The sequence below is a fragment of the Pelophylax lessonae genome (genome assembly GCF_965119305.1).
Source record: "Pelophylax lessonae genome assembly, chromosome: 4".
NCBI lineage: Eukaryota > Metazoa > Chordata > Amphibia > Anura > Ranidae > Pelophylax > Pelophylax lessonae.
In genome coordinates this window covers 297,504,489-297,521,710 of record NC_138771.1, presented here as the reverse complement: position 1 = coordinate 297,521,710, position 17,222 = coordinate 297,504,489, and the positions used below count along the sequence as shown (strand labels likewise).

The window sequence follows — 17,222 nt, the reverse complement described above, 5'->3', positions numbered from 1 at the left end:
ATTAGAGGGGTGCAGGGGCCGATGCATTTGTAACATGTTATGTGTAACACCCTGAATATTGGTGTAACATGTAACATTGGAGGGGTGCAGGGGCCGATGCATTTGTAACATGTTATGTGTAACACCCTGAATATTGGTGTAACATGTAACATTAGAGGGGTGCAGGGGCCGATGCATTTGTAACATGTTGTGTGTAACACCCTGAATATTGGTGTAACATGTAACATTAGAGGGGTGCAGGGACCGATGCATTTGTAATATGTTATGTGTAACACCCTGAATATTGGTGTAACATGTAACATTAGAGGGGTGCAGGGGCCAATGCATTTGTAACATGTTATGTGTAACACCCTGAATATTGGTGTAACATGTAACATTGGAGTGGTGCAGGGGCCGATGCATTTGTAACATGTTATGTGTAACACCCTGAATATTGGTGTAACATGTAACATTAGAGGGGTGTAGGGGCCGATGCATTTGTAATATGTTATGTGTAACACCCTGAATATTGGTGTAACATGTAACATTAGAGGGGTGCAGGGGCCGATGCATTTGTAACATGTTATGTATAACACCCTGAATATTGGTGTAACATGTAACATTAGAGGGGTGCAGGGGCCGATGCATTTGTAACATGTTATGTATGTGTAACACCCTGAATATTGGTGTAACATGTAACATTAGAGGGGTGCAGGGGCCGATGCATTTGTAACATGTTATGTGTAACACCCTGAATATTGGTGTAACATGTAACATTAGAGGGGTGCAGGGGCCGATGCATTTGTAACATGTTATGTGTAACACCCTGAATATTGGTGTAACATGTAACATTAGAGGGGTGCAGGGGCCGATGCATTTGTAACATGTTATGTGTAACACCCTGAATATTGGTGTAACATGTAACATTAGAGAGGTGCAGGGGCCGATGCATTTGTAACATGTTATGTATAACACCCTGAATATTGGTGTAACATGTAACATTAGAGGGGTGCAGGGGCCGATGCATTTGTAACATGTTATGTATAACACCCTGAATATTGGTGTAACATGTAACATTAGAGGGGTGCAGGGGCCGATGCATTTGTAACATGTTATGTATGTGTAACACCCTGAATATTGGTGTAACATGTAACATTAGAGGGGTGCAGGGGCCGATGCATTTGTAACATGTTATGTATAACACCCTGAATATTGGTGTAACATGTAACATTAGAGGGGTGCAGGGGCCGATGCATTTGTAACATGTTATGTATGTGTAACACCCTGAATATTGGTGTAACATGTAACATTAGAGGGGTGCAGGGGCCGATGCATTTGTAACATGTTATGTATAACACCCTGAATATTGGTGTAACATGTAACATTAGAGGGGTGCAGGGGCCGATGCATTTGTAACATGTTATGTATAACACCCTGAATATTGGTGTAACATGTAACATTAGAGGGGTGCAGGGGCCGATGCATTTGTAACATGTTATGTGTAACACCCTGAATATTGGTGTAACATGTAACATTAGAGGGGTGCAGGGGCCGATGCATTTGTAACATGTTATGTATAACACCCTGAATATTGGTGTAACATGTAACATTAGAGGGGTGCAGGGGCCGATGCATTTGTAACATGTTATGTATGTGTAACACCCTGAATATTGGTTTAACATGTAACATTAGAGGGGTGCAGGGGCCGATGCATTTGTAACATGTTATGTGTAACACCCTGAATATTGGTGTAACATGTAACATTAGAGGGGTGCAGGGGCCGATGCATTTGTAACATGTTATGTGTAACACCCTGAATATTGGTGTAACATGTAACATTAGAGGGGTGCAGGGGCCGATGCATTTGTAACATGTTATGTGTAACACCCTGAATATTGGTGTAACATGTAACATTAGAGAGGTGCAGGGGCCGATGCATTTGTAACATGTTATGTATAACACCCTGAATATTGGTGTAACATGTAACATTAGAGGGGTGCAGGGGCTGATGCATTTGTAACATGTTATGTATAACACCCTGAATATTGGTGTAACATGTAACATTAGAGGGGTGCAGGGGCCGATGCATTTGTAACATGTTATGTATGTGTAACACCCTGAATATTGGTGTAACATGTAACATTAGAGGGGTGCAGGGGCCGATGCATTTGTAACATGTTATGTATAACACCCTGAATATTGGTGTAACATGTAACATTAGAGGGGTGCAGGGGCCGATGCATTTGTAACATGTTATGTATGTGTAACACCCTGAATATTGGTGTAACATGTAACATTAGAGGGGTGCAGGGGCCGATGCATTTGTAACATGTTATGTATAACACCCTGAATATTGGTGTAACATGTAACATTAGAGGGGTGCAGGGGCCGATGCATTTGTAACATGTTATGTATAACACCCTGAATATTGGTGTAACATGTAACATTAGAGGGGTGCAGGGGCCGATGCATTTGTAACATGTTATGTGTAACACCCTGAATATTGGTGTAACATGTAACATTAGAGAGGTGCAGGGGCCGATGCATTTGTAACATGTTATGTATAACACCCTGAATATTGGTGTAACATGTAACATTAGAGGGGTGCAGGGGCTGATGCATTTGTAACATGTTATGTATAACACCCTGAATATTGGTGTAACATGTAACATTAGAGGGGTGCAGGGGCCGATGCATTTGTAACATGTTATGTATGTGTAACACCCTGAATATTGGTGTAACATGTAACATTAGAGGGGTGCAGGGGCCGATGCATTTGTAACATGTTATGTATAACACCCTGAATATTGGTGTAACATGTAACATTAGAGGGGTGCAGGGGCCGATGCATTTGTAACATGTTATGTATGTGTAACACCCTGAATATTGGTGTAACATGTAACATTAGAGGGGTGCAGGGGCCGATGCATTTGTAACATGTTATGTATAACACCCTGAATATTGGTGTAACATGTAACATTAGAGGGGTGCAGGGGCCGATGCATTTGTAACATGTTATGTATAACACCCTGAATATTGGTGTAACATGTAACATTAGAGGGGTGCAGGGGCCGATGCATTTGTAACATGTTATGTGTAACACCCTGAATATTGGTGTAACATGTAACATTAGAGAGGTGCAGGGGCCGATGCATTTGTAACATGTTATGTATAACACCCTGAATATTGGTGTAACATGTAACATTAGAGGGGTGCAGGGGCTGATGCATTTGTAACATGTTATGTATAACACCCTGAATATTGGTGTAACATGTAACATTAGAGGGGTGCAGGGGCCGATGCATTTGTAACATGTTATGTATGTGTAACACCCTGAATATTGGTGTAACATGTAACATTAGAGGGGTGCAGGGGCCGATGCATTTGTAACATGTTATGTATAACACCCTGAATATTGGTGTAACATGTAACATTAGAGGGGTGCAGGGGCCGATGCATTTGTAACATGTTATGTATGTGTAACACCCTGAATATTGGTGTAACATGTAACATTAGAGGGGTGCAGGGGCCGATGCATTTGTAACATGTTATGTATAACACCCTGAATATTGGTGTAACATGTAACATTAGAGGGGTGCAGGGGCCGATGCATTTGTAACATGTTATGTATAACACCCTGAATATTGGTGTAACATGTAACATTAGAGGGGTGCAGGGGCCGATGCATTTGTAACATGTTATGTGTAACACCCTGAATATTGGTGTAACATGTAACATTAGAGAGGTGCAGGGGCCGATGCATTTGTAACATGTTATGTATAACACCCTGAATATTGGTGTAACATGTAACATTAGAGGGGTGCAGGGGCTGATGCATTTGTAACATGTTATGTATAACACCCTGAATATTGGTGTAACATGTAACATTAGAGGGGTGCAGGGGCCGATGCATTTGTAACATGTTATGTATGTGTAACACCCTGAATATTGGTGTAACATGTAACATTAGAGGGGTGCAGGGGCCGATGCATTTGTAACATGTTATGTATAACACCCTGAATATTGGTGTAACATGTAACATTAGAGGGGTGCAGGGGCCGATGCATTTGTAACATGTTATGTATGTGTAACACCCTGAATATTGGTGTAACATGTAACATTAGAGGGGTGCAGGGGCCGATGCATTTGTAACATGTTATGTATAACACCCTGAATATTGGTGTAACATGTAACATTAGAGGGGTGCAGGGGCCGATGCATTTGTAACATGTTATGTATAACACCCTGAATATTGGTGTAACATGTAACATTAGAGGGGTGCAGGGGCCGATGCATTTGTAACATGTTATGTGTAACACCCTGAATATTGGTGTAACATGTAACATTAGAGAGGTGCAGGGGCCGATGCATTTGTAACATGTTATGTATAACACCCTGAATATTGGTGTAACATGTAACATTAGAGGGGTGCAGGGGCTGATGCATTTGTAACATGTTATGTATAACACCCTGAATATTGGTGTAACATGTAACATTAGAGGGGTGCAGGGGCCGATGCATTTGTAACATGTTATGTATGTGTAACACCCTGAATATTGGTGTAACATGTAACATTAGAGGGGTGCAGGGGCCGATGCATTTGTAACATGTTATGTATAACACCCTGAATATTGGTGTAACATGTAACATTAGAGGGGTGCAGGGGCCGATGCATTTGTAACATGTTATGTATGTGTAACACCCTGAATATTGGTGTAACATGTAACATTAGAGGGGTGCAGGGGCCGATGCATTTGTAACATGTTATGTATAACACCCTGAATATTGGTGTAACATGTAACATTAGAGGGGTGCAGGGGCCGATGCATTTGTAACATGTTATGTATAACACCCTGAATATTGGTGTAACATGTAACATTAGAGGGGTGCAGGGGCCGATGCATTTGTAACATGTTATGTGTAACACCCTGAATATTGGTGTAACATGTAACATTTTACAAAGGATGAACTTCTCTTTTAACTCCATATATCTTTGTCTATTTTAAAAGTATCTGAAAATGTTATGGTTACATTGAACTTGATAATTAAGCAAAGGAAATAAAATGAGATTGTACACAGCTTGTGTTCTATAAAAAGACAGCAGAAGTGTTTTCACTTAAAATGACTTTGATGAGGAATAAGTCCAAATTATAAAAAAACGACGGCTAACTAGAGACAGGAGTTCCAGTCTCTGTCAGAAAAAAGATATTACCTTTCTTATAAACTGCTCTTAAATTGCTCTAGGCAGGAAACTTCGGAAGCACAGGGAAATCTTTGCCTCCCCAGAAAAAACATTAACAAACAGAAAATTACCTGTCTATCTGAATGTCTTGCCGTGAACCTCTTCTTTAAAGTCATTACCTTTTTACATTTTTATAGTAAACTTATTTTAGTTTCAGTAACAGTTACTGTATTCACTTAGACACAATGTCTTAAATCTTTTCAAAGGTGGGTGAAGCCATGTTGGCATATAAGCAGCTGATTGGAGAAAGCAATGTTACTGTGCAGACTATTGATCTCCAAATACATCAAAACATACCATCATTTGCTTGTATAGATCTACTAGCAAATTTCAAGGAATACTTGCCAGGTATGTCTAGATACTTTTTCTTTATCGTGTTTATGTAGTAAGTCGGTGCAAAGTTGGAAACTGGAGAGTGCAAAATCTGGTGAAGCTCTGCATAGAAACCAATCACCTTCCAGTTTTTTTTTTTTTGTCAAAGCTTAATTGATCAAGCTGAAGTTAAAGCTGATTGGCTACCATGCACAGCTGCACCAGATTTTGCACTCTCCAGTTTTACTAAATTAACCCCAATGTGCCTTTGTGAAAAATAACATGTATAACATGTAATTTTTCCCTAAAACATTCAGGACAATGGTCAGTGATGGCTGCTCTGTTTATACTGCCACTGATCAGTTGGATGCACTGTCAGGAAAAAAAAGCATCTCTGTCGGTTCCTAAAATATATGTCTGAGCAAATGAATAAAACATGTATACAGTGCATCTCTTCAATACAACTGTGTCTCTGCTGCATTAAAAAAAATGGTGGCCACCAATTGTGAGAGATTATCCTCATACAGTATATGACTTACCTTTGTATTTGTGGTAAACTGTATTCACACCTGCTTTCATCTATTGTCACTCACCTAAGGAGCATTTCAGTTTTTTTTAATTTTCTGAATTGTTATAATTTACATAATTTGCACTATGTTAGCAAAAGTATTGAGACGCCTGCCTTTACAGGCACATGAACTTTAATGGCATCAGTCCGTAGGGTTCAATATTGAGTTGGCCCACCACTTGCAGCTATAACAGCTTCAACTCTTCTGGGAAGGTTGTCCACAAGGTTTAGGAGTGTCTATGGGAATCTTTGACTATTCTTCCAGAAGTGCATTTGTAAGGTCAGACACTGATGTGGATGAGGAGGCCTGGCCTACAGCCTCCGCTCTAATTCATACCAAAGGTGTTTTATTGGGTTGAGGTCAGACCAGTCAAGTTCCTCCACTCCAAACTCGCTCATCCATGTCTTTGTAGACCTTGCTTTGTGCACTGGTCCAAATCATTTGGTGGAGGGGGGATTATGGTGTGGGGTTGGTTTTTAGGGGTTGGGCTTGGCCCCTTAGTTCCAGTGATGGGAATTCTTAAGGCGTCAGCATACAAAGACATTTTGGACAATTTCATGCTTCCAACTTTGTGGGAAGAGTTTGGGGAGGGCCCCTTCCTGTTCCAACATGACTGTGCACCAGTGCATAAAGCAAGGTCCATAAAGACACGGGTGAGTGAGTTAGGGGTTGTCACGTACCTGATCCGAAGCCGGAGTGTAGAGAGGGCTCCCCCTTGCGGCTAGGTGCAGAGCACCCCTGGAAGTGGGACAGGGAGTGCTGTGCCCGAAGTTGCACGGGTTGCCGGTTGGGATGACCAGATGAAAGCAGGAACAAAGCTTGTTGTGAAGTTCCAAGCAGGTCCGGTCCGGAACACTTTGGCAAGCCAGGCAGTAGCAGGATGCAAACAGGAACAGACTGGGAGTATGCTGTAGAGAAGTCAAGAGCCAAGCCGAGGTCAAGTATAGGAGCAGACAACAGGAAACCAGGAGTAAGCCAAGGGGTCAGGAGCCAGGAGAAATAACGTCAGACAGTCCGGGTCGGCAACAGGGAATCATGATCAGCAGGTTACAAGGCACAGGGAACACGGGAGGCTGTTGATCATCCAGCAACTTGTTGTTGAGATTGCTGGCTTTAAATAGGCCGTTTAGCGCCAAGCGCCATTACGCACTTGCGTATGCGCGTGCGCATTGGCGCACGCACATTTCGGACTGCGTTCGCCCGTGATTGGGCGCGCATGCGTGTTCGCGCCAATGCGCGAATTCGCTGATTAGCAATGACATTGGTAGTGCCCTGACAGGGGTGGAGGAACTTGACTGGTCTGCACAGAATCCTGACCTTTGTTGTCACCTCAAATAGGACAATAGGAGCTCACTGGATTTTTGACTGATCATTTTTTCTGGTACTTGAATTAGGGATTAAAACAGAATATTGGGGGAATGTCTGTGTTTTGCATACTAAATAACTTAGACTCAGATACTGAATGTTTTTTTTTCCCCAGGGATACACTTTAAAGTAAATATAAACCCTTACATATGCTAAGTGAAGTGACTGGCCTCAAGTGATACAGAGATTAAACATATCTTCCTTTATAAGCTGTACCTGTTTATCTGCAATCTTCTCTACATCTATTCAAAGTCCAGAATTGATACAGCTTCTCTGAGCTGTCAGAAAACAGGGGACAGAAAGCTGAAATGACACACTGTGGAGGTCAGTGGGGAGTGCTCTGAGAGCTAATTGGAGGGAAGGGACACACCCTCTTCACACAGCACGCTGGAACAGAGCTGAGGCTGTCAATCACAGGGTGCGTGCTGGAGATCCCTCCCTTGTCACCTTTTTTCTCTTGGTGTCAGGAAATCTTGTCAAAAGTAACTCATGCAGATAGTAGAGTAATGAGGCAGCAGGTAGAAATTAAATTTTGTGCTCTGGATTCAAACAAGTACACACTATACAAGGGATATATTTTGTGGCTGAGGTTTACAACCACTTTAGGGACCTTATAGCTACTCTGCCTTTTAGACTTGACAGCATAGACTTATGTGGTGCTTGAAATGTCTCTTTTTATAAAAAAAAAAAAAAAGAAAAAAATCAGATGAAAAATTCTTGAGTACACACATCCAATTGTCTGTGATGGGCCTGCTTGAAAAAAATCTTTTTTAAAATTCCAGTATACTATTGTATTGTACATTGTTGTAAGAGGAACAATGAGATGTCTGAAAAACCTTGCAATTTTGATATACTCAGCCAAAGGTATCATTTAAATCTATGATTGCCTGCACGCAATACATTAAAGTTCCATTCACAAACCACTTTCAGTGCCACACTGATTGCTTGCTGAATGATAGAAAGATGGTATTGAAATATATAGTGGCTGAATGAATGAAAGCACCATTTCTGTCCAAATGAGCCCCTTTAAAACACACCTGAAAATAGCGAACAGAAAAAAAATCAGAACCTATTCTTGGCACACGTTTATCATCATCGTTCTTTCATTTAACAGGAAAAACACAGGTACGTAGTACACAGCTGAAAAAACTCTCATGTGCACTTAGCCTGAAATGCCAGTTGCACTGTGGGAGTTTCATAAATAACCCCTCATGTTGTTATTGGTTTTGCTATATAAAATGGCCATTTTACAAACCTAGAGCCACACTCACCCTGCCGTATTTCTCTTCCTCCTGTTGCCAGATTTGAAAAGATATTGTCTGTTCAGTTCTGTACAGTAAATAAAAGCTGTAAAGGTTAATTGAAATTACCTGTAATAACAATGGAAAAAAACATATTAAAGGAAATCTATTTAATTGCAAGTGCAGCCCTCATTTTTTTTTTGGGGGGGGGGGGGGGTTTTGAAAAACAACCTTCGCTAAAGAGGATATAAACCTGTAGGCATATAGGAGAACCAGAGCCTCTGCTAAGTGGAAGAGTGGATTTTATAATAAATTTGGCAGTGCCTCCACCCTGGACAGAGCCTCTGTGAACAGAGGGGATTTCCTTCCTGGGATATTAACCAGTAACCTAGTAATTGGGACAGAGGAGCTCCTGCAGCCAGGATAGAACTTATAAGTATACAGATGCACCCCAGTATGGAAATAATACAATCTTTCTATACTATAGGAAAATTAAAAGATGAATTATAGTACATACATCCAATGTAGAAACAGGTAATATCAGCAAAGAGCCCAGCATGAGTCCTGGTGGAATTGTGTACATATGCCTGGGTATATCATCCCCAGTGGCAGGGGCCCCTGGGGATGACCGGGGTGCAGAATCTATCATGGTGTCGGGGATCCTGCTTACAAGATCAGTAATTATGGGGAGAACCTTCAGCTGTTGTCCAACCAGGCTGGAATGCAGCTTCTCATCAGCACAAACTATGATGTGGCACTGGAACTCAGAGACAGTTTATCTACTCTGCGACTTGGTCCCTAGGAGCTGCCATGCAACCAGACCTCCAACTACCTAAGTGACTCTTGAATGTCTAACCTGGCTCTAGGAGAAAAATAAAACATAAAAGCCTGACGAGCTCACCCTCAATTATACAATCTATATGTTGTATCCATAGATTGGTATACCAGGACCCAGAGATCTGTCACATGTATGGAAATGCAGAAATCACATTTATTAAACACAACTATCTAGACAATACAAAACCCTCTATCTATTTTATAAAAACATAATTGGCCATTTATTACAAAATACGCACAACCATGGCAGCTGCAGGAAGTTGTGTAAACAACCTCCTCTCCCAGAAGAAAAAAGGGAATAAAAACAAAAATATAAGGATATATTAGCACATATACATCTATATAATGTAGGTGTGGAGGCTCCTACAAGACCCAGAGGACACCCAGTATACCCCAATGGGGGAGGGGGGGGGGTACAAAATGTGTCAGCAAAATCAATAATACTGTAAAAATGTCTCCTCCAATTGTAGGATGATAATTATTATTAGCTCCTGGCTGAATGTTGTAAGAAATTCTTAGAAAAAGATTCTATGGTAAGTTTTATTCCAGAGTTTTTTAGAATTGAGTGTTGTACAAAGTCCTTTAAGAGACCTTCTCCTGGATATATATGAAGACACAAACCACATGTGGATAATGTCGCCCCAGTGTTGCCAACACTGTTTGGACTGTGATCTACCCAACTGAGGGTATGCATTGGGCCACTGTATGTGGTTAACAGCTTATGAAGATCATAAGGGTACCCTTATATGGTAAGCGTCAAGTACAGCCACAACTGGAAAACTCCCAGGGAGGGATGCACTTATTATCACATATACGTAGTGCTTTTATGGTACATTAGCCGAAATCTGCTGTCCTTCCTTAATTGGCAAGTAATTCACATTTGAATCTTCTCCAACTGTGTGATATGGGGTTTAACACTGCCCATTATGGGAGCCATCAGTATGATTTAAAAAGAAACCAAAAGCCATTCCACACTTAAATAAAGAAAGTGTACTTAGCCATCCATGTGGATTTTGAAAAGTCCAAGCTGTATGAGTGGTAGTAAAGGTGTATCAGTCCATAACCAGGATATTATCAGGCCCTTGAAGGAATGGAGGAGGTGGGAGAGGAGGTGTTCCTAAAAGCTGGCTGCATGGGACCAAGCTGGAAACCTGACCGGTTTCGCCAGGCACGCCGGCTGCTTCAGAGGCAGTTGTCACCTTTCCATGTGAAGGATGTCTTTAAATATGCCTAAATACAAAAAGTGTAGCTGCTGACTTTTAATAAACACACATTCACCTGTCCTACGATCCAGCGATGCGACCGCCCGAAGCTTTGCTCATCTCCCTCTCCTCTCGGCAGCGCCGGCATCCCTAGTGGGGGCACCCACCTGTGACAGCTTACGGCTTCACAGCCGGGTTCGCACTGCGCATGCGAGAGTCGCGCTGCGTGTCGCGAATGGCCGGGCAATCTTCTTGGACCTCTGACTTGTCCCCGAAGATTGCAGGGAGGGAGGGGGAGAGGAGAACTTCTGCTCAAGCTGCCTAGGTGGCCTGAGTGGAAGTGTGAGCGGGTACCTGTCAAAACTAGGTACAGTGCCTTGCGAAAGTGTTCGGCCCCCTTGAACTTTGCGACCTTTTGCCACATTTCAGGCTTCAAACATAAAGATATAAAACTGTAATTTTTTGTGAAGAATCAACAACAAGTGGGAAACAATCATGAAGTGGAACGCAACAAATAAAAAACTGAAAAATTGGGCGTGCAAAATTATTCAGCCCCCTTAAGTTAATACTTTGTAGCGCCACCTTTTGCTGCGATTACAGCTGTAAGTCGCTTGGGGTATGTCTCTATCAGTTTTGCACATCAAGAGACTGAAATTGTTGCCCATTCCTCCTTGCAAAAAAGCTCGAGCTCAGTGAGGTTGGATGGAGAGCGTTTGTGAACAGCAGTTTTCAGTTCTTTCCACAGATTCTCGATTGGATTCAGGTCTGGACTTTGACTTGGCCATTCTAACACCTGGATATGTTTATTTGTGAACCATTCCATTGTAGATTTCGCTTTATGTTTTGGATCATTGTCTTGTTGGAAGACAAATCTCCTTCCCAGTCTCAGGTCTTTTGCAGACTCCATCAGGTTTTCTTCCAGAATGGTCCTGTATTTGGCTCCATCCATCTTCCCATCAATTTTAACCATCTTCCCTGTCCCTGCTGAAGAAAAGCAGGCCCAAACCATGATGCTGCCACCACCATGTTTGACAGTTCAGTTCAGGGTGATGAGCTGTGTTGCTTTTACGCCAAACATAACGTTTTGCATTGGTGCCATTTTGCATTTGGTTTCATCTGACCAGAGCACCTTCTTCCACATGTTTGGTGTGTCTCCCAGGTGGCTTGTGGCAAACTTTAAACGACACTTTTTATGGATATCTTTAAGAAATGGCTTTCTTCTTGCCACTCTTCCATAAAGGCCAGATTTGTGCAGTATACGACTGATTGTTGTCCTATGGACAGAGTCTCCCACCTCAGCTGTAGATCTCTGCAGTTCATCCGGAGTGATCATGGGCCTCTTGGCTGCATCTCTGATCATACAAAAAAGGAAATGAAGGGAAAGTGTCTGTAAAGATGGTGAAGATAAGATACTTCAAGAGCCACTTCACAGACCACACATCCCAACAGAAAAGTAGATCAGATATAGGCTCCAACAAATGCACTGTGAAAGCTGAGTGGTGATGAAAAAGTTAACTCGTTTTTATTAAAGCACTTGTGCCTGGTGGACAAACAGAACATGCATGGACACAATAAACTTTAAAAATATAAAAACATGTACAGACAGTGGACAGTATCACAAGGGGACCTAACCCATGTATAAAGAATAGAAATTGCACATTCTGGTGGTGAACTAAAGATAGCAATCTCCTCCAATGTACTAACTACAAATTTACTACCGTGTTGCAAACCGCAAATCTGTTAAAGAACAGACTTTAGGAATGATATATGATAGAGCCGGGTATTTAATCACAAATGGATCGAATCAAGAGAGAGCCTCTTTGAACAATGTAGATCCAGGTAATAAGGATGCAGATGCTGAACCGATTACTATTGTATGGTGAGTGGACCCTGGCTGAAAGATGTAGATTCCAATAGGAGGTATTGTCCATTCAAGGCAAGTCCGATGCAGGAGTAATGGGTGGAAGGTTCCTCTGTACCGATGGGGGTAGTACTTGTAGGGCCTTTTCTGATCGTTCAAGTAAGATAAATAAAGATGTATCCCAGAAATGATGGAAGAATGGACAACAGCGTCTTTGGTGTCACCGAGCCAGAAAACATAAATGCATTAAAGTAAGTGGAAAGAATCCATCGTGTGTGGAATGCCGATGACCCGGCTGTTTTGTGAAGGCTTCCAGCGGCGTGGTCCGGTTTTGGCGCTTGCTCAAGCCAAGTCTGCTGGTAGTGACAGACAAGTCCGTGGTGAGCGGTCTTGCGTCACATCCGGTGGACAGTTGGACTCTTCACTACGACCTAACACCTCCATCCTGTGTGTGTGTATGACCCTCTGAGCTCCGGCTTGGCCACGGACTCCCGGATACGCTGCTCGCCGACACCGGACGTGACGCAAGACCGCTCACCACGGACTTGTCTGTCACTACCAGCAGACTTGGCTTGAGCAAGCGCCAAAACCGGACCACGCCGCTGGAAGCCTTCACAAAACAGCCGGGTCATCGGCATTCCACACACGGAGGTATGGATTCTTTCCACTTACTTTAATGCATTTATATTTTCTGGCTCGGTGACACCAAAGACGCTGTTGTCCATTCTTCCATCATTTCTGGGATACATCTTTATTTATCTTACTTGAACGATCAGAAAAGGCCCTACAAGTACTACCCCATCGGTACAGAGGAACCTTCCACCCATTACTCCTGCATCGGACTTGCCTTGAATGGACAATACCTCCTATTGGAATCTACATCTTTCAGCCAGGGTCCACTCACCATACAATAGTAATCGGTTCAGCATCTGCATCCTTATTACCTGGATCTACATTGTTCAAAGAGGCTCTCTCTTGATTCGATCCATTTGTGATTAAATACCCGGCTCTATCATATATCATTCCTAAAGTCTGTTCTTTAACAGATTTGCGGTTTGCAACACGGTAGTAAATTTGTAGTTAGTACATTGGAGGAGATTGCTATCTTTAGTTCACCACCAGAATGTGCAATTTCTATTCTTTATACATGGGTTAGGTCCCCTTGTGATACTGTCCACTGTCTGTACATGTTTTTATATTTTTAAAGTTTATTGTGTCCATGCATGTTCTGTTTGTCCACCAGGCACAAGTGCTTTAATAAAAACGAGTTAACTTTTTCATCACCACTCAGCTTTCACAGTGCATTTGTTGGAGCCTATATCTGATCTACTTTTCTGTTGGGATGTGTGGTCTGTGAAGTGGCTCTTGAAGTATCTTATCTTCACCATCTTTACAGACACTTTCCCTTCATTTCCTTTTTTGTATGCATTGATTTTGGATCAATAGGCATCCCATCAGCTACGTACTAACTGAGCGACTATCGATTTTTCATATTATTTGATATTCATCTAGAGGCCACTATAGGAACCAACCCACCTTTGTTCTTTAATTTATGCATCTCTGATCAGTCTTCTCCTTGTATGAGCTGAAAGTTTAGAGGGACGGCCAGGTCTTCGTAGATTTTCAGTGGTCTGATACTCCGTCCATTTCAATATTATCACTTGCACAGTGCTCCTTGGGATGTTTAAAGCTTGGGAAATCATTTTGTATCCAAATCCAGCTTTAAACTTCTCCACAACAGTATCTCGGACCTGCCTGGTGTGTTCCTTGTTCTTCGTGATCCTCTCTGCGCTTTAAACGGACCTCTGAGACTATCACAGTGCAGGTGCATTTATACGGAGGCTTAATTACACACAGGTGGATTCTTTTTATCATAATTAGTCATTTAGGTCAACATTGTATCATTCAGAGATCCTCACTGAACTTCTGGAGAGAGTTTGCTGCACTGAAAGTAAAGGGGCTGAATAATTTTGCACGCCCAATTTTTCAGTTTTTTTATTTGTTAAAAAAGTTTGAAATATCCAATAAAATTTGTTCCACTTCATGACTGTGTCCTACTTGTTGTTGATTCTTCACAAAAAATTACAGTTTTATATCTTTATGTTTGAGGCCTGAAATGTGGCAAAAGGTCGCAAAGTTCAAGGGGGCCGAATACTTTCGCAAGGCACTGTACCTACTCCCCCCCCCCCCCCCCCCCAAAAAAAAAAAAACAACTTGCCAAATGTGGCATGTCAGGGGTCAGAAGCACTTAAAGAGGAAGTTCAACTTTTGCGTGGAACTCTGCTTTTGCGTGGAACTCTGCTTGAAGAAATGTAGAAAAAAAAGTGTAAAACAAGTAAATAGGATATACTTTCCTATCTATTTACTATCTATTTACTAATGTTAGCAGCATGAGGATTAAAAATAATCAATGGTAATTGAGAGAGTGAAGATCTCAATGAAATGAAAATTGAGAACCTTTAAGGTCACTTGCAGACTGCTGCCTGAAAACTCTAACCGCAAGTACAGCCCGGGCCAGGCAAAGTGACGTATGGGTACGTCACTAGCCTGTGAGCCAATAGCAGGCGGGCGCGTGCCCCCCGGAGGCACGCTCCCGCCCCGGCTCGTTCCCTAACAAGTCCGCGCGTTTTACCGGTGGACCGCGATCGTCCTCCGTGAAGGGAGAAAGGCAGGTGGCTAATGTAAACAAAGCCGCCTGTCATTCTTCCCTGTGTAACAGCAGAGATCTAACGGTCCTGCTATGTAGGACCACTGATCTCTGCTGTTACATGTAAAGCTGCATCCCTGCACAGTTAGAAACTCGCCCCTAGGGACACTCTTAACCCCTCCGTCCCCAATAAAGTTAACCCCTTCCCTGCCAGTGTCATTTTTACAGTAACAGTGCATATGTATAGCACTGATTACTGTAGTAATGTCACTGGTACCCCCAAAAGTGTCAAAAATGTATGTCAAGGGTCCGATCTGTCAGCCGCAATGTCGCAGTCCCGCAAAAAAAAATCGCATATCGCCGCCATTACTCGTTAAAAAAAAAAAACAACAAAAATGACAAAAATCTTTCCCTTAGTTAGTAAACACAATAACTTTTGCGCAAACCAATCAAAATACGCTTTTTGCGATTTTTTTTACCAAACATATGTAGCAGAAAACAAATTGGCCAAAAATGTTAAAAAATTTTGATTTTTACATTTTTTTGGGGGGGAATTTCATATAAAAAAATGTGAAAAATATAGGTTTTTTTTGCAAAATTGTCGCTCTTTTTTTGTTTATAGCGCATGATCAAAAAATCACACAGGTGATCAAATACCACCAAAAGAAAGCTCCGTTTGTGGGAAAAAAAGGACGTCAAATTTGTTTAGGTACAGCGTCGCACAACCGCGCAATTGTCCGTTAAAGTCACGCAGTGCTGAATCGCAAAATAGGGCCTGGTCAGGAAGGGGGTAAAATCTTCCGGGGCTTAAGTGGTTAAGGCATACAGTGCTTTTTTTTTTTTACTGATCAAAAATGCAACCCGTTTTTTACAATGGTGTGTTCTGATTAGTAAAAAAAAATGCAAAAATCTGAGTTCCACTATAAATGAATAATTTGGTAATAGTTACCTATTTACATATATGTTAATGTGAATAAAAAAGCATGATATTAGGTGCAAAGACATAATATTATTGAAGCAAAAGGAAATATTGGTAGTGGGTTAGATACAAACTTGTAAACTACCCTTTTTTGTTTCTGTATGTGGCTTGTAAATTGCAAACTTTCAATAAATATTGATTGTGAGAGTGAAATTCCACGTTAACTGCAGCAGAGAAAATCAGGTTTCCTGCCTTGTGTGGTAGAGTCATCTAAATTTCAGAACTGGATGGACAGAAATACAAATACTTTGGCAGGTCAAACAGCTACTATATATGTATTTTCCTGTATGTATTTAGCTGGTTGCAGGATGTTCAGCTCATAGGCTTGGTTCACATTGGTGCAATTGAAGACATTGAACGTGATTCGCACCGCACTGCTATGCAAATCACATGCGATACCTGTGCAGTGCAAATTCAGCCATGCGGATTGTATGGCTGAATTCGCATTGCATTCGGACCAAACTCATGCAGGACCTTTTTTTTGGTCCGCACCAGAATAGCATAGCATTGTTAGCATAGGTGTTCACACACATGCGATCCTGTTCCTGTCCGAATTGACAGTTCACACTGAGATATGCGGACCAATCTGGGGGTGTCATTAACTTTGTATTGGCACTCCCAGTGGTTTGAATATTGCGAGTCGGGTGCAATGCGGAGTGCTATTCACAGGGTTTCCCGCATCGCACCAGTGTGAACCGAGCCTCAAGGTGCAGGCTCTGGCTGTCAGCCTTGTACCTGCTTAACCACTTAGTGAGGTTTGCTTCAAGCAAGCAGCACAGGAGTTCAGCCTGTGTTGCTACTTAATGAGATCAAAAACAGAATGACAACTCCAGTGCCTTAACCATTAAAAGCAAATTTGCGGGCCCTGACAATTTTGTCCTCACAAGTTCACATTAAACAAAAACTTTGCTCTGATCAGAAACTGTTACATGGAGCAGAAAGAGAATCCTCATGTATGTGTAAGCTCTGATTACACCTACCTTGACCT

General features: G+C 42.0%; 1 protein-coding gene across 1 annotated transcript in view; it reads left to right on the top strand.

Annotated features, from left to right (window-relative positions):
* CFAP54 (cilia and flagella associated protein 54) overlaps nucleotides 1-17,222 on the top strand; it is a 616,124-nt gene that overhangs the window by 543,498 nt on the left and 55,404 nt on the right. The window contains exon 62 of the mRNA XM_082253561.1: nucleotides 5,428-5,569. Coding sequence (XP_082109687.1) covers nucleotides 5,428-5,569 — 142 coding nt within the window. The remainder of the gene's footprint in view (nucleotides 1-5,427; nucleotides 5,570-17,222) is intronic.